General features: G+C 44.7%; 1 protein-coding gene across 5 annotated transcripts in view; it reads left to right on the forward strand.

The window, feature by feature from the left end:
* Positions 1-23,654, forward strand: part of ASB13 (ankyrin repeat and SOCS box containing 13) — a 57,597-nt gene extending 33,943 nt beyond the window's left edge. Inside the window, exons 2-7 of one of the 5 annotated variants that reach the window (XR_013961095.1) lie at positions 1,982-2,169; positions 3,402-3,552; positions 6,869-7,003; positions 19,832-20,023; positions 21,797-22,388; positions 22,510-23,654. Coding sequence is in view for 2 of the 5 variants with exons in the window: in XM_080678163.1 (XP_080534289.1) it covers positions 1,982-2,169; positions 3,402-3,552; positions 6,869-7,003; positions 15,359-15,454; positions 19,832-20,023; positions 21,797-21,924 (890 nt within the window). In the remaining 3 variants the exon portion in view is untranslated. Of the gene's footprint in view, positions 1-1,981; positions 2,170-3,401; positions 3,553-6,868; positions 7,004-15,358; positions 15,455-19,831; positions 20,121-20,419; positions 21,060-21,796 lie in introns of those variants that run through there. The other 4 variants (XR_013961097.1, XM_080678163.1, XR_013961096.1 and 1 more) reach the window with 4 other exon arrangements.
* The last annotated feature ends 2,349 nt before the right edge of the window (positions 23,655-26,003 follow it).

The raw sequence follows: 26,003 nt of genomic DNA on the forward strand, positions 1-26,003 counted from the left end.
CCATGGTGGCGGGGCCAAGGCAGAGGCGGTTAGGGGCGATCAGGCCAGGAGGGGAGGGCAGTTGGGGGTGATCAGGCCAGGGGGAGGGGGACAGTTGGGGGCGAGCAGGCCGTCAGAGGGGGCAGTTGGGGGGGGGGAGCTGGCCAGCAGTGGGGGGCAGTTGGGGGCAAGCAGGCTGGTGGGAGGGCAGTTGGGGGTGATCAGGCCAGCAAGGGGAGGGGGGCAGTTGGGACTGAGAAGGCCAGCGGGGGAGGGGGGGGCAGTTGGGGGTAAGCAGGCTGGCAAGCAGAGTGGTTAGGGGTGATCAGGCAGGCAGGCAGGTGAGCAGTTAGGAGTCAGCAGTCCCGGATTGTGAGAGGGATGTCCAACTGCTGGTTTAGGCCCAATCCCACCTAAACCTGCAGTCGGACATCCCCCAAGGGGTTCCAGATTGGAAAGGGTGCAAGCCGGGCTGAGGGACACCCCTCCCCCGTGCACGAACTTTGTGTACCAGGCCACTAGTCTTTTTATAAAGACTCCAGTCAGGTTGATTAGGACCCATCCCAATGGTCTCACTTCTATAAAGGCTCTATCTCCAGATATAGTCATATGCTGAGGTACTAGGAGTTAGGGCTTCAACATTTGAATTTGGGGGTGGGGTGGGGACGGGACACAATTCAGTCCATAACAAATTGTATGCCAACAAGTTAGATAACATGGATGATGTGGAGAGATTCTTAAAAAGGCACAATCTACAAACTACCAAAACTGACTTAAAAACAGAAAATCTGAATAGATCTATAATAAATTAAGAGATTGAAGTAGTAATTAAAAAACTTAACATAGGAAAGTCCAGGCCCAGATGTCTTCATAGGTGAATTTGACCCAACATTGACAGATTCTTCATACATTCTTCCAAAAATTAGAAAAGGAGAGAATATTTCTCAACTCATTCTAGTACTGCCTTTATATCAAGTCCAGACAAATACATTGATCACAAGAAAAAGGATACTTATGAACACAGACACAAAAATCCTCAACAAAATACTAGAAAACCAAATCTAGCATCATATAAAAAAGGTTATATGCCATGAGCAAGTGGGATTTATCCCAGGAATGCATGGTTGGTATAACATTTGAAAATCAACATACTTCCCCATTTTGATGGAATTAAGAAAAAAAGCCTGCATAATTATTGCAATGGATGCAGAAAAAGTATTTGATAAAATGCAACAGCCTCTCACTAAAAATAGAAGGGAACATCCTCGACCTGATAAAGGTCCTCTACACAAATCCACACTAACATCATCTTTAATTGTGAAAGACAAAGCTTTCACTCAAAGACCAGGAATCAAGCTTAGTGTTTGCTCTCATCGCTTTTGTTCAATATTGTGCTAGAAGTTCAAGCCAGGTCAACTAGGCAAGAAAAAGAAATAAAAGTATTCAGATTAGAAAGAAAGAAGCAAAGCTATCTCTATTTGCAGATGACATGGTTTTGTGTGTGGAAAATCCTGAGGAATCCATTAAAATTGAGTCACTAATACCTGGTCCCTACTTTGAAGGCACTTCCAAGCAAGAAGGGAGACAGTATAAATGAGTGTATATGTGTGAGTATTGTGGGAGAAGTGTTTCCCAGAGAAGGACATACTTCAACTGAGTTCATGTAAAGTATGTAGGTGTCTAAATGGGAGATTGTAGGATGGATGATTGGGGTGGGGAGCAAAGGTGGGCATTTCAAGCATAGAAGAATATATGCAAGGAGACTCAGTGGGATGAAGCAGGGTCAATAATGAGCTGTGAGTGTGGCTGGGGAGTGGGATTTGTGAGGCAGTGTGGGAGATAGGTCAAGGAGGTGAACAAGGCCCTTATATGCCGCCAAAGACCAATTACATGATTGTGTGCAGTGTCTGGGTTTCATCAAGGGTACCTGGACTTGTACTTGTGTTCATCTCACCTGGATAGAAGTGGTGTGATCTCAGCACTAGGTCTGTCTCCTTTCCAGGTTTCTGGGTAGAGCGCACCCCTGTGCACGAGGCTGCTCATCGTGGTGAGGCCTTGGAGCTGCAGCAGCTGATCGAGAATGGCGCCTGTGTCAACCAGGTCACAGTGGACTCCATCACGCCGCTGCACACAGCCAGTCTTCAGGGCCAGGCACAGTGTGTGCAGCTGCTGCTGGCTGCTGGGGCCCAGGTGAGTGGCTTTTTAGGACAGCCGTGGAGCCTGGTTGTGGCTGTGGGCATAGATGGGACCAGTTCAAGGGATGTATAGAAGGAGGAAAATATGGGGTTTGGGATTTGCATTCTGTGATTTGCAAATGCACTGGAAGTGAAGAAACCACTGCAGAAGACTGAGCAGGAAAGGAAGGAGGAAACCAGAAGGGGGTGTGTGGTGGGAGCCCATGGAGGGGAAAGGAGGTTTCTCTGTCAACTGCACACTAGGACCAGTAAGTATGGTCATGGGCTTGGCTGTTAGGGGGTCACTGGTGGCTGAAGAGAAGGCAGTTTTAGCAAAATGGTGGAGGGAGTTCCCTGCTGTGCTCTAGAAAGGGGACCTGGAAGGCCATGCACGTTACAGACACAGGATCTCTGGAGGGCTGGCTGGGCCTTGGCTCAAGAGTTGCTGTTTGGGCTCAGAGAGCAGGATGACTAAATGGGATGCTGGCACAGTGTTCCCTGGTAAAAAGGAAAAAACAACAACAAGATTCTGATCTGATTTGCTGCTATCCCTGGTGTAAGCACTCATGCCACACTGATTTCAGCCTCCAGTGCTTTCTGGCTGATGGAATTGCTGGATGTTTCATAGTGGCTAGGTGAACTGGGCTGGACACCATTGGGCTGGATGGTTTTGGGGTTCAGAGTGAAGCTGAAGTGAAGATTGTGCACTGCTTACTCTTTCTCAAAGCTTGGCATTGAAAGCAGATCAAGAGGAAGTGGAATAAGCTTCAGCATGTATCCAAATAGCGGCTGAATTTGAATAAGCAGAATCTGCCCGTTGGGAGCTGCCTTTTTCCTGCCCTATGATTTTCCAACTAGAGGAGGCATGTTAAGCAGTTTCAGGCACTCCTAGCTGAGGCTGGAATTAAATCCCCTTTTTATGGCCTGCCTGATTCAGCTGGAACCTGGAGCTCTCCTTGCTGGCTCTGTGCGTATTAGGTGCTGGGGTGGTGGCAAGAGTGAGTCTGAGTTGCTTCTGCCCAAGAAAGAAAAGAGCCCCAAGCTTAGGAGGCTAGTAGGCAATCCAACCCTAGTTCCTTTGATCCATAACCATCTCCCCTGCCTGGCATGGGGCCTTAGCACATACTAGAAAACCCAAGAACTTCTTAGAAAAACTAAGAAGTGTCTTTGCCCAGATGAATGTGCATCAAGATGAGAAAGCGCATTTCCTCCTTGGTCCTGTAACACTTATTTCTCCCTCCCCACAAGGTGGATGCTCGGAACATCGATGGTAGTACCCCCCTCTGCGATGCTTGTGCCTCTGGCAGCATCGAGTGTGTGAAGCTATTGCTCTCCTATGGGGCCAAGGTCAACCCACCCCTGTACACAGCCTCCCCGCTGCACGAGGCCTGCATGAGCGGTAAGTCAGGTGGAACGGAGCTACATGGATAGGAAGTGGGAGCCATTGGCTGGCCCAGGAGAGCTGCTGGTATCTGGCCATTGGTTGTTCCACCAAAGAAATGCTCATCTTTCCTCCTGGAGATATAGTCCTCACCCAGGACTAAGGGGCTGTTGTTTCCATGATAGGATTCTGTTTCTTAGCAGATGCTCAGTGCCTCTCAGACACTAACACTGGAGATGGGTCTACTCTGCAGTCTCTCAGTCTTTGCTGTCATTTTGCCTGTGAGCACCTGTTCTAGTTAGGAGGTGAGACCCAGACGATGTCTCTGAGGACAGGTACTCTTAGAGGAGGGGAAGCTGGTCCTGCAGGCTCACGGAGTACATGAGATTTCAACTGCCCTCCAAGAATGGATGGACTTTAGATGGTGGGAGGATAAGAGGAAGGCCTGCACAGGAAAAATGACATCAAGTCCTATTAGAAACTCCCAATAGACAAGCAACAACAGATGAGACTGGAAATTTAGGGCAAGGCCAGCTGGTGGAAAATTTTTAAATGACAGACTAAGGATTTTGGATTCCACTCTTGAGTAAAGGTTGCAAACTTGTAGCCTACTAGTATATTTTGATTGACCAGTACAGTGTTTGTCTTTGTTGTACTTCATTGGGGTGTGCAGTGTGCTCTCCTCTATGTCTTCATGCAGGGACACTGTTCTCTGCTGCCTCATAAGCAATTCCCATAGCTAGGTCCCCTTTTATCATTCTCAGGCACTGGGGATTGCTATAGGCAGCTCTTGAAGTTTTCTGAGCAGATGTTGAATGACTGGAAAACAGCATTTTTGAAAGGTTAGTTTAGTGGCCATCCATATACAGTGTAGGGGAGGAAAAACTTTTCCTTTACCTATCTTAGGTTCACTGGCTGGGCCCCACCAATTAGGTGACAGGGAACCAATTAACAAGAGAAAACAGAAGTTTGCTAATGTGAGTAATGCATTGTGGATAGGCATGGGAGAACTCGGCAAGGTGTCAGGCAAAGGGGTGGTTAGAGCTTGGGCTCATATAGAACAACTAGAGGCCCGGTGCACGACATTCGTGCATTGGGTGGGGGGTTTGTTGCTCAGCCTGGCCTGCACCCTCTCACAGTCCGGGACTCCTTGGGGGATTTTGGCCTGCCTGCTTAGGCCCCCTCCCCAGACATCCCCTGAGGGGTCCTTAACACTGCTGTGGAGGCGGGAGAGGCTCCCTCCACCACCACTGCACTTGCCAGCTGTGAGCCTGGCTTCTGGCTGAGCGGTGCTCCCCCTGTGGGAGCACACTGACCACCAGGGGGCAACTCCTATGTTGAGCATTTGCCCCCTATTGGTCAGTGCACATCATAGGGACTGGTCTTTCCACTGTTCAGTCGATTTGTATATTAGGTTTTTATTATATAGGATAAATTTTAGGAAAATGACAAGACAAAAGAAAAGGATTTTGAGCTTCTAGGATGGCAAGTTGTGGGGAGGCAAATAAATGGAGAACCAATGGTAGATGGGGCTAGTTTTAGCAACTCCAACTAGAGTTGTCTCTGGTGATTACCTTCTGTCCTTCCGGGTAGAGAGGGGAGGGAGACAAATATATATCCTTCTTTTAGGCAATTTGGGGGAGGGCAGGGAGCTTTTCTTCTATTTGTTTCTTCTCGATTGTCATAAGCTCAAAATAAACCTTATGTCAAAGGCATATTTTGGGGTATCCTTCAATAGACTGAAATAGTGGTGGTGGTAAGGGATATCCTGGAAGTGAAGAGATGAGTTGGGAGCCATCACAGTGATCCAAGTGCAAAACTCTTAGAGTCCAAGTGGATGGATTCATTTAGGAAACAGAGAAGAATTAATGGGCTTGATATAAGGGAGAGGAAAGCATGCAATCATAACCTACTCAAGGTTGAGTAAGGAGTGAGGTCAATGGCTGAGACAGAATGGCCAGGAGGATGTGCCGCTAGGGATGGGTGAGAGAGGGCCTGGTAGTGATAAGACATCCAAACAAAAATGGCCAGCAGACAGCTGTAGGTGAGGGGCTAGGTTTTCGGAGTAGAAGTGGAAACTCGGTAACTACTAACAGGAGATGTGATCAAGAGATGTGAGAGGATAAAATCTTGTACATGATGAACCTTGACCCTAACCCATGTTAAAGATACCTGGAGAGGAGCCAAGGAAAGAGGCAGGAAAGGTGTCTGTGAGCTGGGAACCCCTGGTAAGAAAGTTTAGGTAGTTCACTGAGGAGGCTTGGACTGGGGATGCCAGCAACTTTATGTCAACAACTTGAGAGGCAGCCCCAAAGGGGGAGCACCTTCTCTCCCACTGAGGAACTGGGGAGCAGTGAAGAGAGTCTTTTCTGGCTGTTCTGAAGTGGTATTTCCAACTTTCTGTTTTCCCAGCAACAGGGCCAGCTGTGCACTCCATTTCTGCTGCTGCCAGGCAGGTTTGGGGAACTGTTGTGCCTTCAGGAGAAAGGACAACTATCCACTTGCTCTATGGCCACATGGGTCATGAACTGCTCTTAGCTTGTGATGTAAACCTGATTCTCCTCTCTGCCCCTGCAAGCATGGGACTTACCTGTTCTAGCCATCAGTTCTGTCATGCTTATTATTTCTAATGTATATATCAGTGATATTCAACCAGTGTGCCCCAAGAATTTTTAAAACATGCAATACCTGACTATTTAGTCAAGGATCATCAAACAAAAAAATGACAACAGCCAGCACAACAACAGTCATCTGGAGTGAATGCCCTGTCATGAAAATATATAGGTCATAGGATAGAGTTGCGTTTTATTGGTCATATCACATAATAAGTTTGTGTCTGATCGGTTAATTCTTGGCACCAGAAATCCTCATATACACATGCAGGCATCGGCTTTTTTAAAAAGTCACTTTGCCCTGGCCGAATGGCTCAGTTGGTTGGAGCGCCGTCCCGTACATCAAAAAGGTTGTGGGTTTGATGCCTGGTCAGAGCGCATATGGGAGGCTGTTGGTTGATATTTCTTTCTCACATCAATGTTTCTGTCTGTCTGTCTCTCCCTTCCTCTCTCTTAAAAAAAATCAATAAAAACATATCCTTGGGTGAGGATTTTTTTAAAAAGGTCATTTTGGAGCAAAAACTAGGTAATTACTATTATATATTTTTGTAAATCAATCAAAATTATACCTATTTTTTGGCAGATTGGCATAAAATATAATTTATTTTTTGGTATGCCCCAGAATTTTAGTTATTAGTTTATGTGTGCCATGAGATGAAAAAGGCTGAAAATCACTGGTATATATTCATTGACAGTTTTAATTGTTTTCCATTTCTCTTAAGGAAGTTCCGAATGTGTGAGGCTTCTAATTGATGTTGGGGCCAATTTAGAAGCACACGATTGCCATTTTGGGACCCCTCTGCACGTTGCTTGTGCCCGAGAGCATCTGGACTGTGTCAAAGTGCTGCTCAATGCAGGTACGTTGGTGTTTCTACCTACTCTGTTCAATGCAGGTGCATCACTGTTTATATCTGCACTCCTCAAAGCAGGTGTGTTGGTGTTTACCTAAGCTGCTCCATGCAGGTTTGTTGTGTTTATGTGCACAGTGTGCCAGCTGAGAGCTAAATGGTGGAGTCAGCTAAGGTTTGAAACTAGCTCTCTCATTGGCCAGCTGAGAACTTTGGCCTCAGTTCTATATTTATAAAACAGGAAATATAAAACCTATTTTGCGGGCTTCTTGGGATGATTTGTTTCCACAATACCTGGTGCATCGTAGTGCTCAACAAATGCTAATAATTCTTTTTAGTGGCTACAGGGAACCACCCACAAGACCTGTCTAATCAGGTTGCTGTCTGAACCACAAAGAGATGGGGATCCAATGGAAAATGGGGTTGGCAGCTTTTGGAATCCAGGTATTGTCAGGCATTCTAAAAATACTCAGGATACTCTGGTAAACATGGTACAATAGATAAACACTGTAATCACCTCCTCCAATGACCACCTCAAAATCACAACCAAATTATGGAACCCATCATCATTGAGAACTCCCTGAAGACTAGATGAACAGAAGTCCTGTAACTAAGGTTGTACAGAAGAAGCTACAACAAAACTGGTAGTGTTGTAGGTGGCAGGAAGGGTACCAGGTGTTTGACCAGTGGGGTCAGACCAGACCTCGGTTTAGCAACCTCAGTAGTACTTGAGGTGTGACCAGGAAAGAATTCAGAGTCAAGACTCAAACTATAAGAGAACATCTATATATATAAAAGCCTAATATGCAAATTTTCCCCTTGGGAGTTTGACTGGGAGACCAGGAGTTCGATTGCTCGCTATGATGTGCACTGACCACCAAGGGGCAGCATGGAATGAAGGAAGGCCCTGACTGAAAGCCGGCAGCTGGGGAAGGGAGGCCCTGGCTGGCAGCCAGAAGGCTGTGATCATCAGCCAGGCCTAGGGACCTTACCCGTGCATGAACTTTGTGCACCGGGCCTCTAGTTTATTTATAAAATCACAGAGGTAGAAGAAGTAATCTGTAGAAGAAATGGACTGAGGAAACAAGTTATAGAGGCAAAGGAATGGCCCTAGGAGCTTGGGAGTGAGGAAGGCAATGGTAATGTGCTTAGGAGGAAAGGGAAGGGAAAGGCACAGGCATGCTCCCAGGAGGGAGAATGTGTTGGGTCCTCTGTCCTAAGGGTTTTAAAGGTGGAGATTTTAGGGAAGGTCCCAGGGGAAGATCTGAATAAAATATTCAGCAGCTTTCCAGGTGTGTCCTTTCAGGGTCTCCACTGATTGATTGATTGGCGCCAGGGCAGGGATCATTATCCAATGCAGCTGATCCTGAGGTCAGTTGTGGGGTCACTTATCTGGTTTTGCTGCTTCTGGGCCTGGATCTAAAATACAACTGAGGCATAGATGCTATCTCTAGGGAGGAAAGGTCAGAGGGTCCAAACTGCATAACCAGTGTGTCTTATTAACTTTAAGGTGTCACTTTTAAGTCTTTTCAGTGAAAAAGATTCATTTTGTTTAAGGCTGATCATGGTGGCAATTTTTATTGTTTATACAACGATAACATATTTAGATTAGAAACAGTCATAAGTCTTCCAGCCAAGTCACTGATCAGATGGTTGGATCCCACTTCTATCAGTCTAGGGTATCTATCTATCATTATTGTTGAGATTTTAAAATAAAGATTTTACAGTGCAACTATCCTCAGCTTTTAAAATAAAGGTTTGATGGTGCACCAACCCTCTGCATTCCCATTTTGCTTTGCAATCAGGATTTTGATAATGAGCAGAGTGCCTGGTATATATGTGCTCAGTACACCTTCATTCATGTTTTTAGTTCCTTTTGTAGCGGAAGGAGAAGAAAGAGAGCAAGGGCTTTAAAACATATTTGAAGTAGTGGCTATAGGAGAAAGGATCAAATTAGTAGTTCTAATTCAACATGCTCTCTGCAATAGTTAGGACTTTAGAGAAGTGATTTCTCCTTCATAACTAATAGGACACCAACTCCATCTGGATGAGGGGCTTTATTTCTTGGTTCAGGTAACTTGAAAGAATCAGAACTAGAGACAGTTTTGGGGTAAGTTTGACCCAGGGGTTCAAGCATTTCATCAATTTTCTTTGAATTTTACGATTCTGCTTTCCTCAGTGTTCACTTGATCATACTTCTGGTGTCCCCAGTGGGATAGGATGGATACAGCAGAATTGGGCTGAAATCTGAATGCTTCACTTCATGAGGCTTCTGATAGCTTTCTCAGAGGAGTGAAAACTCTCCCAGATGTCACCTTATGTTCCATCAACCTGAGTTGAGTCCAGTGTCCAAACCTTTTCCAGTCCCTTTGGCTTGACTCTGCAAATTCCAATTGACTGGGTCTACATGGGAACAGGGATGAACACAGTCAGGGCCCACAGGGAGCTGGAGGTTAGGTCATCCTGCTCACTCCCACCCCAGGACTGCACCCCACACTGCAGGGTGGCAGTTCAGTGGGGTGGGGTTGGAAAGGAATGGGAAGGGGACCATAATGGCCTGAAGCAGGGAACTTGGTAACTTTTAAAGGGAGTTTCCATACACCTGGGAACTTGAGTAAGGCATGAACAGAATTTTCCTGGGACGGCTTGCAGTTGTTGACTACCACTGTGCTGTTAGCTCTAGACTCAGTCCTTGCTATTCTCATCTCAGATGCTCTCCTGTACATCCTTCTTAGACCACTTGCAGTCTTTTACTTATTTAACAAAACTATTATTTAACTACTAGAGGCCTGGTGCACGAATTTGTGCACATTGAAAGGAAAGTAATTAGAAGAAATATTTTAATACCGCTATTCGCCTTTTCTCTATAATATAAGTGTCAACCAAATTCATGATCAACAATGACAGATCAAAACACATGCATGCAATTGGTGCAGCAAGAGCTTTATATCTATATTATACAAAGCCAGTGGCCGTAACACCATAACGCCGGAATGACCAAACAACCAGTCACCAGGAGATGCATTGATGGGTCTTATGGCAGTGGTGGGATTCTGGGTTCTACAGCGGTGGTGGGAGGGACTCTGGGTCCCGCAGCAGTGGTGGGAGGGACTCTGGGTCCCGCAGCGGTGGCAGGAGGGACTCTGGTCCCATGGGAGCGGTGGGACTCTGGGTCTCGTGCGATTTTGTGTGCTGGGCCTCTAGTATATAGGTAAACTTGCTTAATTAGACCTGCTTTCTGATTTAGCTAAACTTTTCCCAGCCCAGTGAAGCACCCCAACTTCTCTTTCAGGTAATTTTCAGCAACACAGCAGTAAATATTAACATGAAGCAGATTATTGTAGATCATGCAGGGAGAACAAAGGGTAAAATATTTAACTGTAGCAGTGTTTGACTATATTCTGCACAGTGAGAAAACCTGAAGTCATTTTCAAGGTCCACCATTTCTTACTTCTTTTCAGTAGGGTCAAGTTTCTAAACTTTCTAAATCTCCATTTTTTGGCTAACGAAAAGAAAATAGGATTCTACAAAGTCTCCTATCTACCTACTCCAGGACTTCTGTGAGGATCAAATGAGATGAGGCACAGGAAAACACTTCACAGACATTTGGTTAAAGTGTAAAATGTTTGCAACTGGCTATAAAGCAAGTTGTATTTCTGGGCTGAAGAAACTCCAATGAGGCTAAGTCACTAGGGAAAGGAAGTCGGACGTTGCCACGTGATGTCATTACCTGGCGCCCACAGCCACCATTTCTGGGCTGGGCTGGGCTGTGGGCCACATTTTGCGCCATGGGGTCTTGACAGTGTTGGCTATGATTTGGTGGGGTGTTGCTCTGGGGTGGTGGCAGGGCCTGTGTCCCACTTGGGGGAAGCTGAGTGTTGCTTTGTTGGTGCCAGGTCTGTGGTGCCATTTCTTTGTAAATGGCCAGTGCATGTCATGGCAGCTCCTGCATCTAGTGTCTGCCCCCTGGTGGTCAGTGCGCATCATATCATCCGGTTGGATGGTTGGAGGGACACTTAGAATATTAGCCTTTTATAAATATAGATAGGAAATCTCACACATACAAAAAAGTAGAGAGAAGGGGACACCATATGGATTCTTTTCAAGGTAGTGATTCTTAACTTTGTGGGAGGCTGGTCACAGACCCCTTGGAAAATAAAATTATTTTCTGATGATCCCTCTAGAAAAATAATCATTTGGGCACTTTCGCACTGGCTGTCAGAAAGGGTTTGGCCCTGCTTGAGGAGCTGAGCTGTGAGGGGGCCATGTGTGCCTCAGGGGTGTATAGGAGGCTGTTGATCATTTGTGGGCAGTGAAGCCTTGTTGCTGAGTTGCAGATGATTTTTGCAGAGGAGGAGGGCTGGGGAAGGGAAAAGTCCGGTTATTACTATGGGTAATTTTTAATCTGATAATTGGCAGTAAATATTTAACTCTGCTGGAGGTACTGAGAGAAGCTAATTGAGCAGAGTTTGCTTGTACCTCCCCAGCACAGGACTTGTCACATGTTTCTCAGGTAAATGTTTCAGCCAGCATAGCGCTGAGCTATGTGTTCCCACTCTGCCCAGGAACTGTGTCAGGTTCTTGGTGTGCTAAGCTGGTGACAGCCCCTTGTCTTTGCTGGCAAAAGTTTTACTCAGCCCACTGCAATCCCATTTTGCTTTGCAATCAGAATTTTGATAATGAGCAGACTTTGACCCATTTCTCTGAAGCATGAAGTTGAGAATTTTTAATGCCCAGATGGCATTAGCTGTTTCTCTCTCTCTCTCTCTCTCTCTCTCTCTCTGCCCTCAGCTCATGATGGTCATTAGTCCCCACAAAGCCACTATTCCCTTCCCCAAACACCCCTCTATGCTTCTCCCTTGCTTCTTTCCTCTGGTCTCCCATCCCATCATTCTAATGTATTCTATCTATATGTGTTTTGTGAGATACACATTATTGAGTGAAGCATGTATTTTTAATTGACATAAATGGTATTGTGTTATATTTCCTGTGTGTTCTTTTTACTCAGGCATGTTTTCAAGACCCACCCATGTTGCCCTGTGTACCTCTGATCTGCTGTTTCCAGCTGCTGCAGAGTATGCCAGCTTCCCTCTTAGTTACAGTCCCTTCTTCTTCTTTTTTTTTTTTTAAATATATTTTATTGATTTTTTTACAGAGAGGAAGGGAGAGGGATAGAGAGCTAGAAACATCGATCAGCTGCCTCCTGCACACCTCCCAATGGGGATGTGCCCGCAACCAAGGTACATGCCCTTGACCGGAATCGAACCCGGGACCCTTCAGTCCGCAGGCCGACGCTCTATCCACTGAGCCAAACCGGTTTCGGCTACAGTCCCTTCTTTATATCCAATCAAATGATGCCAAGAACACATTTTTAAGAGATCCTATTTTATACCTTGGGATGGCCACCTCTTGGAAAGAGTCACCCTGCCAAGGCCTTGTATATTGAGAAATCACATGGGATGGGATAGAAGGGGAGGTGTGGTTTTTAGAGCTATTCCCAGCCATGGTTTTCTCCTTGATCATGAGAGTAGCTTTACTTCTCCTGTGTCCCTTTCTCTGTCACTAAAATAGAGGCAATCTTTTTCATTCCCTATTTGCAAGAATATCTGTAAACTGCTTGTGGTTATGGATGACTTTGTTCTTTGCTTCTTGTGTTTTCAGTTTTCTATTATATGCACATGGTAACTGTTAAAAAATGTTATTCTGAAAACCTGGAAATAAAAAGAAGAATATTGCAAGAATTAATGACCTGAGAGAAAGCTACTTGAACTTCAGATTTGGTAGACTTTACAATTTATTTTTCATTACAAGTTTGTGGTTAGCATTCAAATTCATATTTGCATTATGATTGCAACCCTATACAATTATTTTTTCACATAAACAAGTATTGGAATAATACCCCTGATGTAGTACAGTGGTCAGACTGCAGGGAAAATGTTTCTTTTATTTAATGTTTTGCTTTTAAATATTATTTTTTGTAATACACATCTGCCAAAGTAAATAATTAGGGAATTTAGCTTTCTTTCTAATTGAGGGATTGTTTTTCCTGACCTGGCTTCTGAGTTTGGCTGTGGGAAGTGGAGAGAATTTCTCTTCACTTGTGTTATCATGATGGAGTGCTTTCTGTGTTCTAGGATCATACAGTGAACACGGTCATGAACAAGTTTGTATGTTTTACTAGGGGCTTGAAATTATTTTAAGTCAGAAATCAGAAAGAAGGATTTTTCAAATATTTTTGAGCAGTGGGACTAGAAAATTTAATAGCCTTATATGCTCTTAAATCCTCCTATTTTGACATTCTAAATTCACCCTTACATGGTTACATGCTGGTGATCTGATTTTTAAAAACCCCACTTTAATGACATTTTTAATTATCACTTGAACCTATTATTGGAGGGAAAACTTCACTGATTCTGAGCTATTTGTTTGACTTCTTTAAAATACTTTTCTCCAAGGAACCCTCATTTACTGATGGTGGGATCATAAATTGGTGCAGACATTATGGAAAACAGTATGGAGACTCCTCAAAAAATTAAAAATAGAACTATCTTATGACCCAACAATCACACTTTTTGATATTTATCAAAAAAAAAAAAAAAAAAAAAGAGAACACGAACTCAAAAAATGTATGCCCCCATCCCTATGGTCACATAGTCAAGATATGGAAACAACTTAAAGTCCATCAACAAATGGATGGATAAAGAAAATGTGATATATATGTGATATATATATATACACACACACACACACACACACACACACACACACACACACACACTAGAGGCCCGGTGCATGAAATTTGTGCACAGGGGCATCCCTCAGCCCAGCCGGCACCCTCTCCAATCTGGAACATCCCTCTCACAATCCAGGACTGCTGGCTCCCAAACACTTGCCTGCCTGCCTGCCTGATTGCCCCTAACCGCTTCTGCCTGCCTGCCTGATCACCCCCTAACCACTCCCCTGCCAGCCTGATTGCCCCCAACTGCCCTTCCCTGCAGGCCTGGTCCCCCACAACTGCCCTTCCCTGCAGGCCGGGTCCCCCACAACTGCCCTCCCCTGCAGGCCTGGTCCCCCCCAACTGCCCTCCCCTTTAGGCCTGGTCCCCCCAACTGCCCTCCCCTGCAGGCCTGGTTCCCCCCAACTGCTCTCCCCTTCAGGCCTGATCTCCCACAACTGCCCTTCCCTGCAGGCCTGGTCCCCCCAACTGCCCTTCCCTGCAGGCCTGGTCCCCCCAACTGCCCTTCCCTGCAGGCCTGGTCCCCCCAACTGCCCTTCCCTGCAGGCCTGGTCCCCCCAACTGCCCTTCCCTGCAGGCCTGGTCCCCCCCAACTGCCCTTCCCTGCAGGTCTGGTCCCCCCCAAGTGCCTTCCCCTGCCAGCCATCTTGTGGCAGCCATCTTGTGTCCACATGGGGGCAGCCATCTTTGACCACATGGGGGAGGCCATCTTGTGTGTTGGAGTGACGGTCAATTTGCATATTACTCTTTTATTACATAGGATATACACACACACACACAATGGAATAGTATACAGCCATAAAAAGAAGGAAATCTTTCCATTTGCAACAACATGGGTGGACCTCAAGGACATTATGCTAAGTGAAATAAGTCAGACAGAGAAAGATAAATACTGTATGATTCCACCTACATGTGGAATCTAAAAAACAAAGAAACAAACAAAACAGAAACAAATTCATAGACACAGAGAACAAATTGGTGATTGCCAGACGAAAGGGGTGTTGGGGGACTGGGTGAAAAGGTGAAGGGATTAAGAAGTACAAATTGCCAATTATAAAAATAGTCATGGGGATATAAAATACAGCATAGGGAATACAGTCAATAATATTGTAACAACTATGTATGGTGCCAGATGGGTATTAAACTTATTGAGGAGGGGATATCACCTCATAAGTTATATAAATGTCTAACACTATGCTGTATACCTGAAAATAATACATTGCATGTCTACTGTAATTGGAAGGTCTGACCCCATAAATGCAAAAAACAAAAACAAACAAAAAACCTTTTTCTTTATCCTCTTTCTCTATAACCTCCTTACCCACTTAGGAGCAAACTGAAGAACTTGGCACTTTCTTTTTCTTTAAAAAAAAAAATTGAATCTATTGAAGTGACATTGGCTAATACAATTATATAGGTTTCCAGTGTGTAATTCTATAACACATCATCTGTATTGTATTGTGTGTTCACCACCTCACGTCAAGTCTCCTTCCATCACCATTTATCCTCCGTTTACTTTACCCTCTCCCACCTCCCCCAACTCTCTGGTAATCACCATACCATTTTCTATGACTGTGAGGTGTTACTTTTCATATTTTTTTCTTAATCCCTTCACCTTTTTCACCCAGCCCCCCAACGACCTTCCCTTCTGACAGCTGTCAGTCTGTTCCCTGTATCTACATTCCACATAATACTCTCCAGGTTCATCTGTGCTGTCACAAAAGGTAAGATTTCCTTCCTTTTTTTAACTTTTTTTTTTTATTGTTGACACTACTACAGGTGTTCCTATTTTCCTCTTCTTTGCCTACCTCCACCCAGCCACTGCCACCCCTTCCCTCTGGCCATCACTACACTGTTTTCAGTGTCTATGGGTTATACATGCATGCTCTTTGGCTAATCACTTCACCTGCTTTCACCAGTCATGCCCTTCCCCTTCCTCTCTGACAGCTGTCAGTCTGTTCCATGTATCCATGCCTCTGTTTCTATTTAGTTCATCAGTTTATTTAGTTAATTAGATTCTACATATAAATAAGATCATATGATATTTGTCTTTTTATGACTGGTTTATTTTATTTAGATAATAATCTCCAAGATTTCTTTCTTTTTTATGGCTGAGTAGTATTCCATTGTGAAAATGTACCACAGCTTTTTATCCTCTCATCTACTGATGGGCACTTGGGCTGTTTCCAGATTTTGGTTATTGTAAATAACACTGCAATGAACATAGGGGTACATATAGTCTTTTGAATTAGTGTTTTGGGTTTCTTCAGATATATTCCCAGAAGTGGAATCGCTGGGTGATAAGGCAGTTCCATTTTTAATTTTTTGAGATAACTCCATACTGCTTCTCACAGTGGCTGCACCAATCTGCATTCCCACCAACAGTGGACAAGGGTTCCTTTTCTTTACATCCTCACCAACACCTGTTCTTTGTTGAATTATTGATGATAGCCATTCTGACAGGTGTGAGGTGATATCTCATTGTGGTTTTAATTTTCATTTCTCTAATGATTAGTGACATTGAGCATCTTTTCATATGTCTATTGGATATCTGTATGTCCCCTTTGGAGAAGTGTCTATTTAGGTCCTTTGCCCATATTTCAATTTGATTGTTGTTGTTTTTTTGGTGTTGAGTTGTACACGTTCTTTATAAAATTTGGATATTAACCCCCTTATAAGATATCTCATTAATGAATATGTTCTCCCATTCAGTGGGTTGTCTTTTCATTTTGTTGATGGCTTCCTTTGCTGTGCAAAAAATTTTTCGTTTGATGTAGTCCTGTTTGTTTATTTTTTTCTTTTGTTTCCCTTGCCTGAGGAGATATAAAAAAATATTGCTATAAGAAATGTCTGAGATTTTACTGCCTATGTTTTCTTCCAGGATTTTTATGGTTTTGAGTATAACATTTAAATCTTTAATCCATTTTGAATTTATTCATGTGAATGGTGTAAGAAGGTCATCTAGTTTCACCTCTTTGCAAGTATCTGTCCAATTTTCCCACAACTATTGAATAGACTACCTTTACCCCATTGTATGTTCATGCCTCTTCTGTCAAATATTAATTGACCATAAAGCCTTGGGTTTATTTCTGGGCTCTCTATTCTGTTCCATTGACCTATATGTCTATTTTTATACTACTAACATGCTGTTTTGACTATTATGGCCATGTAGTGTAGTTTGATATTAGGTAGTGTGATTCCTTTAACTTTTTCTTTCTCAAGATCACTGTTGCTATTTGGGGTCTTTGGTGGGTCCATACAAATTTTTGAAACAGTTTTTCTGGTTCTGTGAAATACTCCATTGATATCTTGATGGGAATTGCATTGAATCTGTGGATTGCTTTGAGAAGTATGGACATTTTAATAATGCTAATTCTTCCTATCTATGAACACCATATATGCTTCCACTTATTTGTATCTTCTTCCATTCCTTTCTTCACTATCATATAATTTTCCAAGCACAGGTCTTTTACATCCTTGGTTAAATTTATTTCTAGATATTTTATTCTTTTTGAAGCAATTATGAATAGGATTTTTTTTTTTTTTAGTTTTCCTTTCTGATAGTTCATTTTTGGTGTATAAAAATACAACTGACTTTTGGATATTTATTTTGTATCCTACTACTTTACTGAATTCATTTATCAGTTCTAGTAGTGTTTTTTTTTTTTGTAAAACCTTTAGGGTTATTTATATACAATATCATGTCATCTGCAAATAATGACAGTTTTCTTCTTCCTTTCCAATTTGGATGCATTTTTTCTTTTCTTCTTGTTTGATCACTGTGACTAGGACTTCCAGTACTATGTTGAATAAGAGTGGTGAAAACAGACATCCCTGTCTTGTTCCCGACTTCATTTGAATTCCAGCATGTTTGAGGAATATCACCTATTTTCCCTTTGAGCTTCCCTTTTGTAAAATAATATTTATATTTAAGGAACATTCATTCATTCATGTAACACACATTGTTAGAGCCTCTGTCCTGTGACTGCAGTGTGTGTGCATGTGTATGTGCGTGTGTGTGTGAATGCATGTGCAAGGACAGGCAGGAGAGCTTGAGTAGCTAAACCTGAGCTTCCAGTCAGGACCCACGGGGACAGACTGCCATAGGGCATTAGAACTGATTCATAACTCACAGGGAAGTTTTATTTAATTTTTCTTCATTTTGGTTCTTTTTCCAGTTACATTATTATTGACTAGAGGCCCAGTGCACGAATTCATGGACCATTGGGGTCCCTCGGCCTGGCCTGCAGGATAGGGTGGAAACCAGCTCTCTGACATCCCCCGAGGGGTCCTGGATTGCAAGAGGGCGCAAGCCAGGCCGAGGGACCCCAGTGGTGCACGATAAGGGCCGAGAGGGATGTGGGAGGTTGGCCAGCCGGGGAGGGACTGTGGGAGGGCTCCAGGGAATGTCCAGCCCATTTTGCTCAGTCCCAATCGGCCAGACCCCAGCAGCAAGCTAACCTACCAGTCAGAGTGTCTGCCCCCTGGTGGTCAGTGCATGTCATAGTGAGCGGTTGAGCAGCCTTAGCATATCATTAGCATATTACGCTTTGATTGGTTGAACGGACGAATGGACGACCAAACACTTAGCATATTAGGCTTATATTATATAGGATACCTTTCTTTTTTAAAAAATTAATAAATCTTTATTGTTCAGATTATTACAATTGTTCCTCTTTTTCCCCTCCATAGCTCCCCTCCACCCGGTTCCCACCCCACCCTCTGCCCTTACCCTCCCCTCACTGTCCTCATCCATAGGTGTGTGATTTTTGTCCAGTCTCTTCCCGCACCCCCCACACCCCTTTCCCCCCGAGAATTGTCAGTCCACTCCCTTTCTAAGCCTCTGATTCTATTATATTTGCCAGTTTATTCTGTTTATCAGATTTTTTTATTCGCTTGATTTTTAGATTTTACATTTCTTTTTTTTTGGAAATTTATAGCAGCTTTATTTATTTATTTATTTATTTATTTATTTATTTTTAATTTAATAAATCTTTATTGTTCAGATTATTACAATTGTTCCTCTCTTTTCCCCCCATAGCTCCCCTCCACCCGGTTCCCACCCCACCCTCTGACCTTACCTCCCCGCCACTGTCCTCATCCATAGGTGTACAATTTTTGTCCAGTCTCTTCCCGCACCCCCTACACCCCTTTCCCCCCCAAAATTATGAGACAAGACTTGCAAAAGCGTCTGTGCTCAGCTTGGATGGGGCGGAGTTTCAGGGCAGAGCAGACAGCATTGGTTTCCCGTCAGCCCTGCCCTAAGAGGCCCCTGGGTCTCAGTGTCCTGTGGTAATCGCTGCAAGCACCTCTGAGAGAAAGCCACCCTTGAGTTCCGCCTGCTGCCAGACAGTCCAGTTTCTCCCCGAATGAGTCTGGGTCCCCAGCGTGTCACCCGGAACTGGAGTTCAGAGCAGTCGGGAGCTTTTGTCTCCCTCCCGCTTGAGAAAGCCAACTGTGTACTCAGTTGCCAGCCCTCTCCACGCGCGCGTCTCGGTACCTGTGCCTTCCTCAGTTCCTCTGAGTCTCAGTGTGAATTTCTTTTTCCTGACAGTCCAGTTTCACCCCATATGAGTCTGGGTCCCCAGAGTCTTGCCCAGAACTGGAGTTCAGCACAGTCGGGAGCTTTTGTCTTCCTCCCGCTTGAGAAAGCCAGCCGTGCACTCAGTTGCCAGTGCGTGTCTCGGTACCTCTGCCTCCTGCAGCTCCTCTGAGTCTCAGTGTGCTTTTATCTTTCCTTCTAGTTGTAGAATTTCCACTCAGCCAGCCTTCCTGTGGTTCTGGATGATGTCCATTTTGTCTTTTAGTTGTAGTTTTGAAATTGTTGTGCGAGGCAGTAGTTCAGGTGTTTACCTATGCTGCCATCTTGGTTTCTCCCCAGGATACCTTTCTTTAGCTTTTTATGTCATAAGAAAAAAAGTAATCACTGCTTTTGGATTTTTGAAAAAGATTTTGCAAAGGTTGTAGCAGTGTCTGTCTTGATTTTGTTTCCTCAATGGGGTTTGTTTTTGTAGATTGTGCTGGATGAAAAAGTGAAAACTGATGTTTATCTTGGCTCCAAGTTCTCTCCTTAGTCATACTTGTTTCTGTTTTACCTGCAGGGGCCAATGTGAATGCAGCAAAGCTTCATGAGACAGCCCTTCATCACGCAGCCAAGGTGAAGAATGTGGACCTCATTGAGATGCTGATTGAGTTTGGAGGCAACATCTATGCACGAGACAACCGGGGGAAGAAGCCCTCCGACTACACGTGGAGTAGTAGTGCCCCTGCCAAGTGCTTTGAGCACTATGAAAGTGAGGCCAGGCTCTCCTTGTTGTTTGAATGACGCAATGCATTGTAGAATGGCAATGAGACACTTGTGCATGAAGCTCTGCTCTGACAATATATTAGGTCATTTATGAGTAAATAAATAATCTCAGACTAAGTCCATATGAGGCTGAGAATATAGATCCAACCCTCACTGTTCAGGAAACAGAGTACAAATGATCTGGCTAAGGACAAGTTGTCCTCTTTGTAAACAAATTTTTAAATGAGTTTACATAGGATTAGAGACACAAGAGGCTTCAAACACCTATCAGTTGAAAACAAAAAGATTTATTTAAAGTTTTGCCAGCCCTTCCCAACTACAACCCATTATGAACTTAGAGGCAAACTCCATCCATGTCTGTCAGCTAACCATTTCCTGGGAGATAATGTTTCTTTTACAAATAATTTGGGGGACAAAGTAACACAGGAAAATGAATTTTACCAGTAATTCTTTTTATTTTTTCCTTTCGAAGACTGCTGTATTTCAAAATTTTTCATAAATTGAGAAAACTCTCTTTGGTTAACTTACATTTTTGTCCAACACAGATTATTCTAAAAGGCAGGTCCTGAAGGCCAGGCTCTGTTTTGCAAATGTCCCTGTGATTCATCTGCCAGGGACCTCCAGGAATCTTCCATCATTGGCCCTAGCTTGCTCACATTCTGAGCCCCAGCTACAGGCTTGTCTGTAGTCCTGAGGTCTTGACCCTCTGCACTAGGATGTGCATTGTGTACTCTGCTGGAGATGGGATGTGCATCAGTTCTACTGAGATCTACTTGTGCCCTGCAGCCCTCAGTGACCTGGAGCAGCAGGAGCAGGCAGTCTGGACTAACCTTCTCCCTGTCCCTCATTTGTTTGGAAGTTTGACAAGCAAGCCTACTAGCTGTAGATTGGTGCATTGCTGACAAATCCATGTGCTAGGGTTATAACATTATGGGGCAAAAGTCACATACACACACACACACACACATGCACACAAAGCAAAAACCTATACCTCCCCAATCCCCCTCCCCTCCAACCCCCCCTTCCCCCCCCCAAAATGAAATCCCTCTGGACATCACTGGAATTCCATTTCCTGCTCTTGTGTCCTTGGGCCCTGGCTGTCCTTCCTGGTAGCTTTCAAGAGAAGGCTTGTAAGGCATGTCCTATTTTTAGGGAAGGGAGGTGTTTCCAGTTCTTGTTATATATATATATGTATGTATATGTGTGTGTGTGTGTGTGTGTGTGTGTGTGTGTGTGTGTGTATCTCTTTATTGATTTCAGAGAGGAAGGGAGAAAGAGAGATAGAAACATCAATGATGAGAGAGGATCATTGACTGGCCGCCTCCTGCTTGCCCCCTACTGGGACCAAGCCTGCAACCCAGGCATGTGCCCTTGGCCGAAATCGAACCTGGGACCCTTCAGTCCGCAGGCTAATGCTCTACCCACTGAGCCAAGCTGGCTAGGGCCAGTTCTTTATATTTTTTAAAAATATATTTTTATTGATTTCAGAGAGGAAGGGAGAGGGAGAGAGAGATAGAAACATCAATGATGAGAGAGAATCATTGATTGGCCTCCTGCACACCCCCTACTGGGGATGGAGCCCACAAGCCGTGCATGTACCCTGACCAGGAATCGAACCGTGACCTGGTTCATGGATCGACGTTCAACCATTGAGTCACACTGGCTAGGCCAGTTCTTGATACTTTTTAGGTTGAAGGGTGTTAATCTATGTTCAACTACGTTAAGCTAACCTCATGTGCTTCATGTTCCCTTTTTCCAGAGACACCGCTAACGCTGTCACAGCTCTGCAGGGTGAGCTTGAGGAAGGCCACTGGTGTCCGAGGGCTGGAGAAAATCGCCAAGCTGAACATCCCTTCCCGGCTCATCGATTACCTTTCCTACAACTGAGCTGCAGGCACGGGAGGCAGGAGCAGGCTGGTGGCACCCTGGCTGCTGGCCTTGCCGAGCCCAGTGTTGTTTGTCTGAAGCCCTCAGTTGCTATAGATAGAACAACGTTCCCTGAGTCCCCATTGACCGTTCTGTTTCATCTTCTCCGTGGACTTTTGGAGGATATTTCCAAGGCATTGGGAAGGCCCTGCCTCAGCTTCTGCTGGGGCCGTGGCCCTGTGCTGGCTCTCTGGAACTTTGCTCTAACTCTGGTGTTCCCAGGGTCCAGCTGTCCTCTTTTCACTGACCTTCCTCAGAAGGACTCTCAGGAAAGACTGTTCTGGGAGCACAGAGGAAGGCCAAGCAGGGCTGGGGCCCAGGGTACTGCTGTTGATTTCCACATGCCTGGGAGGTCCAGGGGTGCTGTGCCATCTCTAATTCATTCAGCACTATGCAGCCCTGGGGGGTTCAAAAGGACAGCCTGAGCCACAGGGGGTGGGCCTGTGGGAGGTGAGGTCCTGACCACGTGGCCTTGGATGGATGCATTAGTGATATCCTGCCACTTGGATGCTTTTTTTCTGGAGCCAAGGGTGCACACTTTCCAAGGCCCACCTCCACCCAGGTGTACCCATTACTCAGGGACTTTGTACGGGTTTTATGGGAGAAGCTCAGGGTCTTTGTTCCCCACAACCAGCACAGTGTTTCACAGGGAGTTTTTCTTCAGTTTTTGGTCTCAACTGAAAACATTTGTGTGAGGGATAAATAAACTTTCAGAAGATATATAGGATGTACATAGGTAATGTGAAGGGGTGTTAGCACACATGAACAGTCATTTCCAATGTAAAAGATTGTTAGGAAATGCTTTGGAGATTATTTTTAATCACTTTATGGTTGCCAAATGAATTCTTTCTTCCCTAAATTTTGTTAACTCCTTGAAGGTCTGAGATTGGTAGAAAAGGTTGCTAGCACCCAGTGGATATTATCAACCATTGATTCATGCATTCTGTAGATATCTGTGGAACATCTATTATGCTGAAGGCATTGTCTTGGTGCTTTGACCTGGATAGGAATCAGACTCATTATCATAAGCTGGGGGAAAAAGAGTTTTGCAATCTGTTCCTATAGCAATAGAAACAAGTAGTTCTACGTTATAAGTCATATGGTGAACTAGTAAGAATATTCAGACTGCAGTTGTCTGCATAAGTTTCTGTATCATAATAAAAACAAACAGAAAACCAGGGAGTGAAACTAGGTGATTTTGCGTAATTAGTTCAGGTATATTTGGTTTCTGGTCCCACTTGTGAACACCCCAGAAATGTGGACGTTACCACATTCTTCCAGAGTGTAGAATAGGGTGAGCCTGAACTGTCGTTCAAGGTAATGCCAAGTGTGCTACACAACCAGAAGTGTCTGCACAGGGTTACTTGGGTGGGGCCCCAGATCTGATGGAAAGTTTCATGCTGGTTGTACAGTTATTTTCCATCTCACTGTTCCAGCCATGCTTACATCATTCTGTGCTGAGAGTAAGAGCCACTCTGATTTGGTTACAGTCTTAAATACAAGTTCTGGGTAAATCAGTGTTTCTGTATGTACTAATAACAATGGGGAAAAAACATTGGGTTCTGCCCTTTCATCTTTCTAACAGAAACTTGCCTCTAGCAATGAGCTGGTAACATTTCCATAAGTGGGTACACAGAGCACAGAATCACAGCTCCACACTCGCTGCTCAATAAAGGTGTTGAATAGAGTCCATCCTTGTGTTCATATGCTTTTTTCTTGTTGGGAGCAGAAACACTGGATGAGCTTCATCCTGTGTGCATCCAGAGGGGCTGCTATCATCTTCCCCATACTTTGGAAGATCAAGTTATATATACTAGGTCTGTGCCTGTCTGATTCCCATCTTCCTGTCACTTTCTTTGTCTCCTATGGCTGATCTCAGTGCCACCATCATGTGGAGAAATACTGCCCAAGGGATCAGCTGACTAAGATTTTAGGCTTCCTCCCAGTCTGCACCCCACCCCTCAGCCCCAGCTTTACTGAGCTGTAATGGACTAATAACCTGCCTGTACCCTTAAGTAGAGGTGTGACTCTGGACAAGTTTTTCCACTCCTCTGCACTTGGATCTTCCCAGCTGCAGAAGAGGGATAGAAGGTCATACTTTGATCATTAAAAGGATGTTGATGATCAACTACTAAATCTTACAGATGAGAAATGAGGCCCTGCTAGCCTCATGGGTTTTTTGAGGCTGAAACTAGGTGGTTAAAAGATGCTCTGAAAAGTCTAAAGTACTTCCCAAATGTAAAAGTTAGATGGTTATGACTGGACTATGGTCTTGTTGGGGTTTATAGATCTTATAATTGTGTAAACAACTCCCTTCTGACTTTGGGATAGTGCCACCTACTTTAGGGAGAATATATTTAAAAGACCTCTCAGTTTACATTTTAAAATTCAATGTGCAGATTTCAAGAAGACATTTGCGTCACAGATAAATGATTGGTAACCAAAATATATAAAGATCTATATCCTATATAATCCTATATAATAAAGAGGTAATATGCAAATTGACCGTCACTCAAACACACAAGATGGCCGCCCCCATGTGGTCAAAGTTGGCTGCCACAAGATGGCCTGCAGGGGAGGGTAGTTGTGGGTGACCAGGCCTGTAGGGGAGGGCAGTTGGGGGTGACCAGGCCTGCAGGGGAGGGCAGTTGGGGGGGACCAGGCCTATATGGGAGGGCAGTTGGGGGTGATTAGGCCTGTAGGGGAGGGCAGTTGGGGGGGAGGACCAGCTTGGGGGTGTGGTGAGGAGGAAGCTATCTGTGCAGACAGCTCAGTTGTGTAAACTCCTGCTGACTGTGGCACAGCCCAACAGTGTGGCCGCTCAACTGCAAGGCAGCACAGCCATGAAACAGTGCAGCTATTAAACGAGGCTCCTCTCCAGCTTTCAGGGGGCTCCACCTGCTCCAATCCAGTGCACCCCACTCTTCCCTGAGCTGCCCAGTGCACCCCACTCTGCCCTGAGCTGCCCAGTGCACCCCACTCTGCCCCAGTGAGACAGCTTCAGTGTTTCAGCTCCAGCAGACAGAACATGTCCCAGCAGAAAGGGAAAGTGTAACCCTGGCTGGTGTTCTCAGTGGATAGAGCCTCCACCTGAGGACTGAAGGGCCCGGAGTTCAATTCCCAGTCAGGGCACATGCCTGGGTTGTGGGCTTGATCCCCAGTGTGGGGCGTGCAGGGGGCAGCCAATCAATGATTCTCTCTCACCATTGATGTTTCTATCTCCCTCCCTCTCTGAAATCAATCTATACTAATAAAAGGGTAATATGCAAATTAGACCAAACAACTTCCAGATGACTTTCTAGACGTCCTTTCAGACAAAGCCATGGTGGCGGGGCTGAGGCAGAGGCGGTTAGGGGCAATCAGGCCAGCAGGGGAAAGCAGTTAGGGGGATCTGGCCGGCAGGGGAGAGCAGTTAGGATGATCAGGCTGGCAAGGGAGAGAAGTTAGGGGGATCAGGCCAGCAGGGGAGAGCAGTTAGGGAGATCAGGCTGGCTGGCAGGTGAGCGGTTAGGAGCCAGCGGTCCCAGATTGCGAGGGGGATGTCCGACTGCCAGTTTAGGCCCTATCCCCCAGGGCCTAAACCGGCAGTTGGACATTCCCCAAGGGGTCCCCAATTGGAGAGGGTGCACGCTGGGCTGAGGGACCGCCACTCCCCCCATGCACAAATTTCATGCACCGGGCCACTAGTCTTTTATAAATCATTAAGAAAATGATTAACAACCCAATAGGAAACAAACAAACAAACAAATAAAAAACAGGCAAAGACTATGAAGAGGAAATTTACAAAAGAAGAAGCCTCAAATGTCCTTTGACAGGACATTTGGTAACAAATGGCAAAAAAATGGTACCATTACATACCATTAGCTTGACAAATATTAAAAGGTCTGACAGTTTCTTTTTCCCCATTTTTAAATCATTTTTTATTTTTCAATTTTAGTTGATATACATTATTATATTAGTTTCAGATGTACACCCAGTGATTAGACATTACATGACTTACTAAATAATCATCCCATAAATAGTTATTAGAATATTATTGA

The sequence above is a fragment of the Plecotus auritus genome (genome assembly GCF_963455305.1).
Source record: "Plecotus auritus genome assembly, chromosome: 1".
In the NCBI taxonomy this organism is placed as follows: domain Eukaryota; kingdom Metazoa; phylum Chordata; class Mammalia; order Chiroptera; family Vespertilionidae; genus Plecotus; species Plecotus auritus.